Source organism: Cyprinus carpio, chromosome A18, assembly GCF_018340385.1.
Source record: "Cyprinus carpio isolate SPL01 chromosome A18, ASM1834038v1, whole genome shotgun sequence".
NCBI lineage: Eukaryota > Metazoa > Chordata > Actinopteri > Cypriniformes > Cyprinidae > Cyprinus > Cyprinus carpio.
The window spans coordinates 20,084,931-20,097,644 of NC_056589.1; the positions used below are offsets into that span (position 1 = coordinate 20,084,931).

General features: G+C 38.7%; 1 protein-coding gene across 1 annotated transcript; it reads left to right on the forward strand.

Moving 5' to 3' along the window:
- The first annotated feature begins 2,298 nt into the window (after positions 1-2,298).
- On the forward strand, positions 2,299-10,739 carry LOC109078401. The gene is made up of 4 exons (XM_019093681.2): positions 2,299-2,479; positions 3,988-6,897; positions 8,062-8,098; positions 10,603-10,739. Exons 2-4 carry the CDS (start codon positions 4,029-4,031, stop codon positions 10,652-10,654), a joined length of 2,958 nt encoding a protein of 985 aa, XP_018949226.2. The 5' UTR covers positions 2,299-2,479; positions 3,988-4,028; the 3' UTR covers positions 10,655-10,739.
- The last annotated feature ends 1,975 nt before the right edge of the window (positions 10,740-12,714 follow it).

The window sequence follows — 12,714 nt, forward strand, 5'->3', positions numbered from 1 at the left end:
TATTCACATAGCTAATGCAGAAAACAAATCTACAAAAGAAATTATAACTGTTTTAAACACTTTTGACCTGATCCACTATGTGCATGGACCCACACACAGTCGAGGAAACACTCTAGATTTAATCATCAGTAGGGGTCTAAACATTTCATCCATTGTTATTAAGGACATAGCACTATCTAATCACTTCTGTATTTTCTTTGATATATTGATCTCTGCTACCACTGTATCTAGATCTGTCTCTTGCAGAAAGAGATGCATTAACGAGAATACTAGTGTGCTATTTATGGAGGCTATATCCAAGCATTTCTGCAGACTCTGTTGATCTTCTCCTTGATTCCTTTAACTCAAAAGTTAAGAATGTTATTGATGATATTGCTCCTGTAATAGTCAGTAAGAAGACTGGCAGACAGAAATCAGCTTGGAGAAAATCAACAGCAGTACAGAGTATGAAAAGACAATGCAGAAAAACTGAGTGGATGTGGCGGAAGACAAAACTTGAAATTCATTATAGCATCTATAAATACATCTATAAATACATGCTTTCAATATGGAACTAGCCACAGCTGGACAGAGTTTCTTCTCAAACCTTAGAAACAGTAACTTAAACAACACTCGCACTCTTTTTGCTACTGTTGAGAGACTGACACCCCCCCCCCCCCCCCAAGTCAGATTTCCAGTGAAAGGCTCTCAGACAGCAAATGCAATGAGTTTGCTTCCTTCTTTTCTGAGAAGATCATTAATATCAGGAAGGTGATTAGCACATCTCAAGTTATGCAGACGTCAGACAGATTTGGCCGCAATATCAAAAAGAAGATACTATGTCTATTTTTGAAGCAATTGATAGCAAAATTTTGGAAGAAATAGTGAAGCACCTAAAATCGTCAACCTGCTATCCTATCACTGCTATGCTGATGATACCCAGATTTACCTAGCCTTATCGCCAAATGACTACAGCCCCATTGACTCGCTCTGCCAATGCTTTGATGAAATTAACAGTTGGATGTGCCAGAACTATGTTCAGTTAAACAAGGAAAAAAACTGAAGTCATTGCATTTGGAAACAAAGATGAAGTTTTCAAGGTGAATGCACACCTTGACTCTAGGGGTCTAACAACTAAAAATCAAGTCAGGAATCTAAGGTGAATGCACACCTTGACTCTAGGGGTCTAACAACTAAAAATCAAGTCAGGAATCTTGGTATGATTCTGGAGACAGACCTTAGTTTCAGTAGTCATGTCAAAGCAGTAACTAATTCAGCATACTATCATCTAAAAAACATTGCAAGAATTAGATGTTTTGTTTCCAGTCAAGACTTAGAGACACTTGTTCATGCCTTTATCACCAGCAGGGTGGACTATTGTAATGGTCTCCTCACCGGCCTTCCCAAGAAGACCATTAGACAGCTGCAGCTCATCCAGAACACTGCTGCCAGGATTCTGACTAGAACCAGAAAATCTGAGCATATAACACCAGTCCTCAGGTCCTTACACTGGCTTCCAGTTACATTTAGGGTTGATTTTAAGGTACTTTTACTCGTTTATAAATCACTCAATGACCTAGGACTGAAATACATTGCAGATAAGCTCACTGAATATAAACCTAACAGACCACTCATATCATTAGGACTGAGTCAGTTAGAAATACCAAGGGTTCACACAAAACAAGGGGAATCTGCTTTTAGTTACTATGCCGCCCACAGTTGGAATCAGCTTCCAGAAAAGATAAGATGTGCTAAAACATTAGCCACTTTTAAATCTAGACTCAAAACTCATCTGTTTAGCAGTGCATTTGTTGAATGAGCACTGTGCGATGTCTGAAATGATGCACTGTATTTTATGTAAAATAATTTTCTATTTTTAACTGTCTTAAATTCATTTTAAATCAATTTTTAAATCATTTTCAAAGGTTTTAAATTCCTTGTTTTATTTTTGTGATTTTACTTTCTTTTATGTAAAGCACTCTGAATTACCATTGTGCTTTATAAATAAACTTGCATTGCCTTGCCTTGCCTTTCCTTAATAGAGGCCAGATGCGAAGCCAAAATGAGACCAATTTCCTGATTTCATTCATACTGTTTACAGGATATTCTACATAATAAAAATGTGCTTTTTAATTAAAAATACATACCATACATACTAAAACGTTCTTTTAAGTTAAAATGTTCATGTCAGAAATGTACCTCACGCTTGGGATTTTTTTTTTTTTTTTTTTTTTTTGTACCTCACGCTTGGTTTAACTGTTACTGCCTGTGCATTGAAGCCCCGCCTTCTTTTCATTGTCGCCCTCCGATTGGCTAGACGTGCTGCCTCCGACATACTTCGACATACAATAACCTTTCGGAAAATAAGCAGCGGCGTTAAAGCATGTCTCTCTACTCTCTGATATAATACTTCATCCGTTTCCAGACAGTTTGGATTCTACTTTGAGGGGTTTCAGTTGTCATGGATTGGTGCGATCGGATAGGAATCTCAGTGGATGAGGTGAGCGTTGCCGCATAAACAAAAGTTGTTTTAGGGACGATTAGAACTTAAAACTTCTTTTCGAAGAGATACGAACATGATCAATACAGAGATGAAAGTTGATAACTGTATTTGGCACAGGTTTAAAGTTTGTCGTTGGCGTATGAGACCACGTTTCAGCTTGAGATTATGATGTTAAACACTACCATCCGAAGTAACAATATATTTACTTAATATATGTTAAAAACAGTTTATTAAAATGTATGCTACGATATTACGATACATAGTCTAACGTTACATATCTAGGGCTCAGGAGGCTTTGTCACTTTCGTTACACAGTATTATATAGACGTGTTTAATAAAACTATTTAGCTAGGTTAATGGTGACGGAAGTTTTCCAAAATACTCAAAACGTCCCCCAAATTGTCTTTTTTTCTTAACGCGGAATTGCATTAGTAAATTTGCATGTTCGCAACACAATAGAGTATTGTCCTCAATTAGGCTATCATCGTGCAATAACGATGTGTTCGTCAAGCTGTGTCATGTTAATGCATACTTTTGATAACACGTGATAACGGTTTAGAACTGTTTAGACGCTTCTGTTGCATTGGTTTCATAGGCACGTGCAGCATATTTGGGCGCGTTCTAAATGTTGCACGACTCTATGATGCTCACAAGTGCTGACTAGGAAGGCTGCTCACTAGGTTTTGAGACGCGGCAACGGTTGTTCTGAAAGATGTTGGGGGTTGTTTCATCACTTTAGACCTCTGGGTCGCCTCATCTGGGGACTGACTGTCTTCACCACTGATAAACCACTTAAATCCCCTTTCACTGCCACTGTCAAGCCCTCCTGTGAGCTTCATAATGCTCTCTTTGCTCATTAGGGAACATCACCAGAGCGAATTAGTATACCTCCCCTCTATGTGAACACCTTTAAAATGGTATAGATTGAGTTTTATAAAAAATCTACAATTAATAAGTTTCATTTTATATAACTTTTTAGATTATAAAAATATAAAGTCATGCAGAGAGAAAATATATTACGAGATGTACATGTATATATGAAATGTTCATATTCATGCATAAATTATATTATTTTTTATTATCTTTTCTTCTGTCCTAACTGAATTCAAAATGCATGTGACGGTTAGAACATATTCACATCTGATTAGCTTTGATGTAATTTACCAAACTGCAAGATGCGCTTGCACGCAAAGGAAGTATGGTGCACCCACTGTTGTGTGTTTCTAGTTGTTGTGGTTACCGCTCACACATTTCTTCCTAATGTTTGGAGGAACCTGTCACATGGTATTTGTGGAAATAGAATGAACTGTAAAGTCAGGTAACTGTGTTTTGACAAAACCACAGAAAGGAAGGTATTGCTAAGTAGATAAATAAACCACAGAGGTGAAGCTGGGTGACTGTTTGTATAAATATTTCATTCAAAGGATTGTACGGCATTGAGAACTCGTATTTCCTTAACATATAATCTCAAAAAGTGTTTTTGTTCTTCTTATTTTCTTGTATAGCTATGATTTAGCTGGGTCAAGCCAGAGCCCAGGAGTTTAAGATGAGCAGTACGCAGGGACGGAGCTGCATCGACCCTCTTGTTCAAAGTAATATGGAAGGTGCCACGGGGGTCCCTAAAGCCGACAGCCTACCACACTATCCCCATGACAAACCTCTGCCAGTCAGCAGAGCTTATTTCCCGTACTCTCTTGGTGGACAAGACACACTTGACTTTCCTTCTCCATGGGGCCCTTCAAAAACCTGCGTGAGAAATGAGCCAAGTTCGGGGATTCACTCATCGGTCCCTGAAGGGTCAATTACAGTTCCATCCGTTTACAGGCCTGAAAAAGTGTCTTTCCCTGTGGATGCTGGGGGTGGACGCTGTGCTGTACCTCAAGAGTTGGCAGCGAAGCAGAGGTTGGCATATTATCTCAGCAATCCCAGACAGCACAGTCCCAGGGCAGCTGGGGTCATCTCACCAGTGGCAGTTCCCAAGGGTCACATTGGAGGATCAGATGCAGAAAGCTTTGTTGGGTTGGCTATTCCAAAACCGGTTTACGGTCATAGTCCCTGCTGCACTGAACGTGGATGTACTGCAAGGCATAACTACGGTGCGGAATGTGGACCACAAAGGATGTCCCCTCGCATATATGGTGACGAATGGGCTGCTCATTTTAGCCGCCTGGCCTATCTGCATAAAAAGGACCAGGAGGCATTGGCGCAACAGAGGATTGTGCAGTTAGAGCATGGCGCGGAGGGCATAATGGACGGAAAGGCCGAGAGTTATCATAATATCAGATCAAACGAGCCCAGAAGGTCACTTTCTTTAATAGAACCAAGCTATACTTACAACACTGCACATCCATTTATTGGTTCCACACCAGAGTACTGCCAACGTGCCCCAATTCCCACACAGATATACAAGGGTCTTCCCCATACTTATGACCCAAGGACTTTGACACACCATGGAGTTCCTTCAAAAGTATATCAGGATCATCCTCACATATCAAAATACACATCAGTTGCTCCATGTCCCAGTGTCTATTACTCTCAGAGTCACCATGAGGCTTACCGAGCAGATCCCAATGTTATCACAGATGAGCATGGTCAGCATCATCACATGGGGCATTTCCATTCACCTCGATCTGACTTGATGTCACCTTCCTGCTCTGTTGTCTCCCCACACCGTCCAGTGATACCAAAATATCCTATTTATCATCCATATGGGGTACATTTTAGTAGTAACCAAGCACCCATGCACGATCGGCCACATCCATCTTTCCCAATGCATCAATCAGAGCGACCACTTGATTTCTCTATAAGAAGGGTGCAGACACCAGACTCCCCTCGAGAACTTTATAGACAGACTGGAACTTCTGAGGCTTTCCATCCTACTCTGGCCCACTACAGACATTTCAGTAACACCACTACCCAGGAACTCTCAGAGATGTCTGAAACTGGCTTTCTTGTAGGCAGTTCCAAAGAACTTCCCACAATGTCCCTTGAAGATGAACTTAAGATAAGACATTGTGTTTCAGCTCCATCTGACAAAGATGTATTAGCTAAAAGGCCCAGAGAGGAACTTGAAACAGACATGGCCAGTAAAAAGCAAAGGATTGACTCAACCCATGAGTTGTCAGATAATGAGTCTCAGTCACCGTCCTCCCCACCCATGCCAGTTATTAATAAAGTTTTTAGCTTGGCTCCTTATAAAGTCTATTTCGAATCTACAGGCATGTTGTCTTCACTAAGGAATTCAAAAAGTCTAAAGCCACAGCCCGAGGCCACACGGCTTAAACAAGAGCCGGAAATTCAAAACTGTGATCTAGAACCAAATTCAGGTGAAAGTGACCTTAGCTTGAAACAAGACACCCAAATGTCACCAGCTAACGGTGAAGGTCCAGTTGAAATGCCAGAGACTGTAAAGATCAAAAAAGAAAAATTGGATCCAGATGAAGTGGCTTGTCAGTCGGATATGAAAGTGAGCATTGCTGAGGAGATGAATCATCAGGCGGACAATTCTGAGGTAAAAAAAGAGCAAGGGGAGCCAGACACAAGTATATCTGACTCTCGTCCTTGTCTTGTTGTAGTAAAGAGTGACTTTGAAGAAGAAAGCGATCCTTTCTTAATAGAAAAGTCTGAATCTTCAGCCACATGCAAGACTGAGAATGCTGTGAAAGACATGGACTCAATTCCAGGTCCTACATTGCCCTCAACACCTCCAGTGCCCCCTCCTTTGACTAAATTCTCCCTCACTAAAATCCCACCTCATAGCCTTAAATTGGCCAATTTCAAAATTGTCATCCCTGATGTCCTTAAAGCTCCAGTAACCCAACCTGTTGAGGTTCCTCGGTCTCCACTGGAGGCCAAGCCAATTATATGTAGCAGCAAACATGCCCGTCATCAGTTTATGGAGCTTCATCAGTCTCTCTGTAGACTCATATATGTGTACGTTAATCAAACCCCATGTCAGGAGCTCAGGGACTGGTTATGCAGACTGGACCTTCAAGAATCAGGCAAAGATCAGAAGGTGTCTTGTCTCTTGGGGTCAAAAATGAGGAAAGTATGGCTGAAAGGTGATGAGATGGAGGTGGCTCTTAAAAAGGTGGTCTGGCAACTTCAAAAGTATGTTGAAAGGCTTGATTGTCCCTTTCCTCATGTCATGAGGGCCGGTGCGATGTTCATTCCCATGCTGGTGGTCAAAGAGGTGCTGTTTCCTCAGATTCAAGGCGCATTCATAGACCAGGTCCTGCAGGAGCATCGGCTGGAGCTCAGGCCCACCACCCTCTCAGAGGAGAGGCAACTGACGCAACTCCACAGAAAGGCCTTCTCTTCCAAACTCCGGAGACTTCTGTCCCTTAAACATCTGCCAGATATATACCCTGATTTCCTCAACCTTCTCTACCATGCCAATGTCTGCAAGTTTCTTGGTGAGTGCTTTAATGTTTTGAAGTTTATATACGGTGATTTCTTAATGATTGTCTGTTATTAGAATAAGACCCTGTTTTAATTTTTTTTTATGTTTAAAATCAATGGTTTTTTTAATGTATTTATCATATAAGTCAATATGAGATATTTCATTGTTGGATATTGAATTAAAACTAATTCCCATTTTTACATTTAGATTATCTTTGTTGCCAAGTAACACTAAGTTAACATTAAGTTAATTGATCAAATTTAACAACACTGTTAAATGTAATCTTTAGCAAATCACAAAATGAATATACGTTTTGTATATTGCAAAGTATACAGGTTATAATATATATATTATACTGTGCTAAATTCTCCTGTAGGATTTAAAACAATTGATTTTGTTTTTTTAAATATAATTTTTTTTTTTTTACAAAATAGTACAGAGTTTTAATATCAACAATGTATCGGTTGTCGGCCATAACATGAAAATTTCATGAAACATTGTTTTCTATCTAGTAGTAGTATTTTAATATTGGTGCATCCCTAATAAAATTATATTTATTAAATCATTGCTTATTTTTGGATCTGACTGGTACTATGGTGATGATGGTACTTTTATCATTGTTGCTTGAAACATACTGTGGCATATTCAGTTACAGAAAACATTCTTGAGTATCAGACTTGTGATTCCATTTAAATAGTTCTGTAACAGGTTTCTTTTAAAAGAAGTAGTTACAAGGACAGAAGACATTTTACAAACTTTTTATTTTCCATGTTAAATTCACAAATGCATTACTTTGGGTTTAATGTCATAGTATCTTTCATAGTACTTGGAAGGATAAATGTGCATACTAAAACTTTGTGTTATAAGTTTAGTATATCTTAATTTTCAGTTCCACATTTCTAAAGTAAGCAGAACTATTGTGTTGACTGTTGGATTTTAGTTTAAGATCTTACTCTTTAGGTAGAAGGCTTAATATTATATAGTATTATATTATATAATATTAAGGTTTAGTCCTAGAGCAAAAAAACAAAATAAATTTGAAATATATTTTATCTATAATTTTTTTTAATATTAAGATCAGCCATACATGGTGCATACCTGTCGTTTAAATGTTTGTTTTATTTATTTTTTCCTACTTTTGTCATACTTTTTTGATTTGAAACATTTGTTTTTGCAGATTCCACTGGTACAGATGGTGTCCAAAAAATGACCAGGTACCTTCTTATTACTTTGTCCCCAGAACTCCTCCTCCAATCACAGATAGTTTTTGTTGACCATTGTAGAGAGGGTTGTAAATCTTTGAGCTGCTCATGCAATCACAGTTCCTTGCTGGTGCAGTTTTGTTGCAGGTGTGTTTTTGATCAGATATTGTCTGGAACGGAACCGTGATATGCTTCAGTATATCTTTCAGTTTCAGACACGTACATTTCAGGGAAGGAAGTTAGTGTGCTGTTGTAGGTGTGCTAAAGCGGATGGAAGATGGAAGGTGTTGCCATATGCACTAGTGTTGCATTTCTCACCTGCAGCGCCATTATGGTTCTCCAGGTTTTGACAGCTGTCTGTCTTTAGCTACAGCACTCATTTCTTTTTGTACATTTCACATAGCTTACTAAGGTGTAGTAGTTATTCTTTCTTTTTAAGACATCCTTATTTTTTATTTTTCTTTGTTTCCAACTCTTTCTGCTGTATTCTATCACTTTACGCCTTTTTAAATAATTTCTGACACATTTTAAAATTGCCCTATCATTACTATGTTTCATCAAATGGCATATTTTTATTATTGGCATGGTTTGGTAATATTTCTTCTATTATTAGTAACCAGTTCAATCACATTTTATTGATGCTACTGTCACGTTACCACAAGAATGTTTCTAAAAGCATGTGGAGGGAACTGGAAACAGGGTCTTTATATGCTTTTTAAAAAATTCAACAACATTTTACGCTTCATTTGTCTTCATTTTTAAAATTCAGGCACCAGCCAAAAATTGACATTTACACCAATAGTACTGTGTGAATGCTTGAACACTTCAACGTTCTAATTCACACAAAAAGTGACATATATTTAATCAATTATTTGGCCTCATGTCATTCCAAAACTGTGATTTATTTATTTATTTATTTATTTGGTCTTTTATGAAACATATATAATATATAACATATAAAACATATTATATAAAGGTTAGAGATTGATTTGCATTTCAGTGAGTGAAATAAGTATTTGATCCCCTACCAACCAGCAAGAATTCTGGCTCCCACAGTTTGGTTATGTGTTCATGTGGAACACAGATTAGTCCTGTCACTTTAAGAAGTTACTCCTAATGTCAGCTCGTTAGGTTTATAAGACACCGGTCAACACAATCTGTATCTTCCATTCCAACCTCTCCAACCAACATGGGCAAGACCAAAGAGCTGTCAAAGGATGTCAGAGACAAGACTGTAGATCTGCACCAGGCTTGAACGTGCTACAAGACCATCAGCAAGAAGCTTGGTGAGAAGGAGACAACTGTTGGTGAGATTATTTGGAAATGGAAGAAATACAAATCAACCATCAATCGGCCTTGGTCTGGAGCTCTGTGCAAGATCTCGCTTCATGGGGTAAGGATGATCATGAGAAAGGGTAGGGATTAGCCCCCCGACAAGGTGAGCTTGTTAATGATCAGGCAGTTGAGAGTCACCACCAAAACATTGGAGACTGAAATCCTACAGTTGCAAGGTCCCCCACTCAAGAAGGCACATGTCGCCTGTTTTTGCCAAAGAACATTTAAAGATTCAGAGAAGGCTTGGGAGAAAGTGCTGTGTCTGACAGTGACCCCCATTAAGAACGCTGTAACTCGACTCGCTGTGTTTGGAGGGAGATAAATGCTGACAGTGACCCCAAGAACACCATTCCTAGAAACATTATGCTTTGGGGCTCTTTTTCTGCTAAGGGTAATGGACGACAACACCGCATTGAGGGGCAAATGGACGGGGCAATGTACTGTAAAATCTTGGACGAGAACCTCCTTCCCTCAGCCAGAACACTGAAGATGGGTCATGGATACGTCTTCAAGGATTACAATGAACCAAAACATACAGCCAAGGCAACAAAGGAGTGGCTGAAAAAGAAGCACATTAAGGTCATGGAGTGGCCTAGCCAGTCTCTAGACCTCCATCCTATAGAAAATCTGTGGAGGGAGCTGAAACTTCGAGTTGCCAAAAATAATGACATCTTTGAATTGGAGTGTGACAGAATTGTTAAGGGGATTTGTGCAAAATTGGTGAAGAGATGTGAGACACGTCTTACCTCTGTGCTTGCCAAAAAGGGTTTCTGCACCATGTACTAACTCATGTTTTGCTTGGGGATCAAATACTTATTTCACTCACTGAAATGCAAATCAATTTCTAACCTTTATATAATGTGTTTTTTCAGGATTTTTTGGTTGGTTTTCTATCTCTATACGTTAAAATAAACCTACCATAAAAATGACAGACCCTTCATTTCTTTGTAAGTGGGCAAACTTACAAAATCAGCAGGGGATCAAATAAATATTTTCCCCACTGTATCTTTTAGGGTGAATAATCCCTATTCTGCTCTAATCAGTATTACTCCATTCTAAGTCTGGTTAATAAAAATGGGTAATAATTAACAATAATTAATTTTTCTTTAATTGTAATCTAGCTTTAATAATTGTCAGTCAAGAAATGCTGTTACTAAATTCCAGTTCTTTTCTTTCTACAGGAGTAGAAACCAGCTTAACATTCAAGAGAGAGAACACGGACAGCTCCGATGAATCAGCCGGCCGTGTGAATGGCACTGAAGAATTCTACCTCGAGTCCTCCAGACTGCTCACACCGCAAACCACATGTGTCGACAAGCTGGAAAAACAAATTTGCCTGAAGAGAAAGAAAGGCAGAGTAAAGATTTCCTCCAAGAGGACATTTTTAGAGGAGACCAGTTCATCATCACAAGAGGATGAGTTCACTGAGGAACCAGCGAGATGGAGCGGCGTCAGTTCCTTAGAGAGAGATGAATGCGAAGTGTCTCCTGTGACTTCCAATGAAAGCAGACCACATGTGGAGGTAAAGATTGAAGATGAAACCCAAGAAGAGCCTGAGAACTCTGCCTGGGGGCGACCTTTGACCTCTGATGACGACTTCTCTGATAGCACTGGTGAAGACACCGAAAGCACGTCATTGATGGCTTTTCAAAGCTCAGCAGAAACTCAGGGCTTGTCCAAAGGGCCCTCCAGCATGGTCCTCAAGCTGAGGAAGGTCTTCTACAATAAGGGTCGCGGGGAAATAGTCACCCACTATCAGAAGGTCACTGATTCTTTGGAAGCTCCGGCAAGGTTCAGACGCACAGATAGAAAAAGACACAGAAAAAAGAAACACAAATCATCCCGCCACAAAAGCCACAAGGACAGGGAGTTTTCTTTTAGTTCATACTCTCAAAGTCCTCCATACTTCTCCAAAAAACATGGTTCCAAGCACCGACGCAGATGTGTCCTGCGCTCCGCTGTGCAGTCTGCCCGTCTGGCCATGAAGAACCGATATCCTGACCTGGTGGGAAAGAGGATTTGGCATTTGTATGAGGACAATGACAAAACAGAAGTGTGGTACAGAGGAATGGTGCTGCGCATCCATGAGCCACATACCAACCCACTGAAAACTGTATTTGAGGTCAAATATGATAGTGAGCCTGAGTGGCAGTACTATCTTGAGCTGCTGTTAGACTATAAGAAAGGATGGTTGAAAGTGGAGGACTAAGTCTTGACGGTATTCATGTTTTTATTTTGCACCCAGGAATTTACTTTGAATTGATAAGCAGTGAAGCAGTCAAATGTTTATAAGTCTTGGGTTATTCTTTGCGCCCCAAAAACTTGACAGAACATGACATTGTTGTATGTAAGCAGTGTATGTTCAGTTTCAACTCTGCTTTGTGTTTCTGGTGTCAATAATGTTTCAGGTGTTACTTGTGAAGTTGTTGGCCTTTTTATAATGTTGGCAAACATTCCCAGCAGATGGCATGTTGGTAGCATTGTTTAAGCTTTTCCATGTATTTGAATGAAAGGGAATACTGTATAGCAAGATGTTTAACTGTTTACAGAATTATTTTTATATTGGCTGCTGTCATGTGTTATATACCTGATTTAACACCTTTGAAAAATTACATTTGTTTGGGTTGTGCAAATTTATCATGAAGTGCATTTTTTATTATTAAAATGTAAAACACATACATGTTTTAAGTAAAAAATAAGGTAATTGCAACTTCATATACTACCATTCATATGTCAGGGTTTTTAAAATATTTTTTAAATAAGTCTCAAGATCAAGGCTGCATTTATTTGATCAAATATACAGTAAAAACAGTAATATTGTGAAAGATTACAATTTTAAATAACTTTTAATATATTTAACTATTGATGGAAATGCTGATTTTTTTTTTTTAGCAGCTTGACTTCAGTGTCACATGATCAGAAATCATGCTGATTTGTTCAAAAAATTATTTGAAATCTCTTTGTATTGATGTTATTTTTTTTTTTGATGGAAGTCATTTTAGATTTTTTTAAATCATTTGAATTAAAAATATTTTGTAAAATTATAAATGTCTTTACTGTCATTTTTGATCCATTTAATGTCCTTGCTGATGAAAAGTATCCTTTAAAAAACTTACTGACCCCAGAATTTGATTAGCACTGTATCTCAAATTTTGACTTTAAACCTCTTGGTTACCTTTTTATTTTTCTAAAGTAAGTGGAAATGGAATAAGTGGTTTCCTTGTAAACTTATAGATCAACTTTGCAGGCAACAACAGTGATACACTGCAGAGAAATGTGAGTGATTTGTTCTA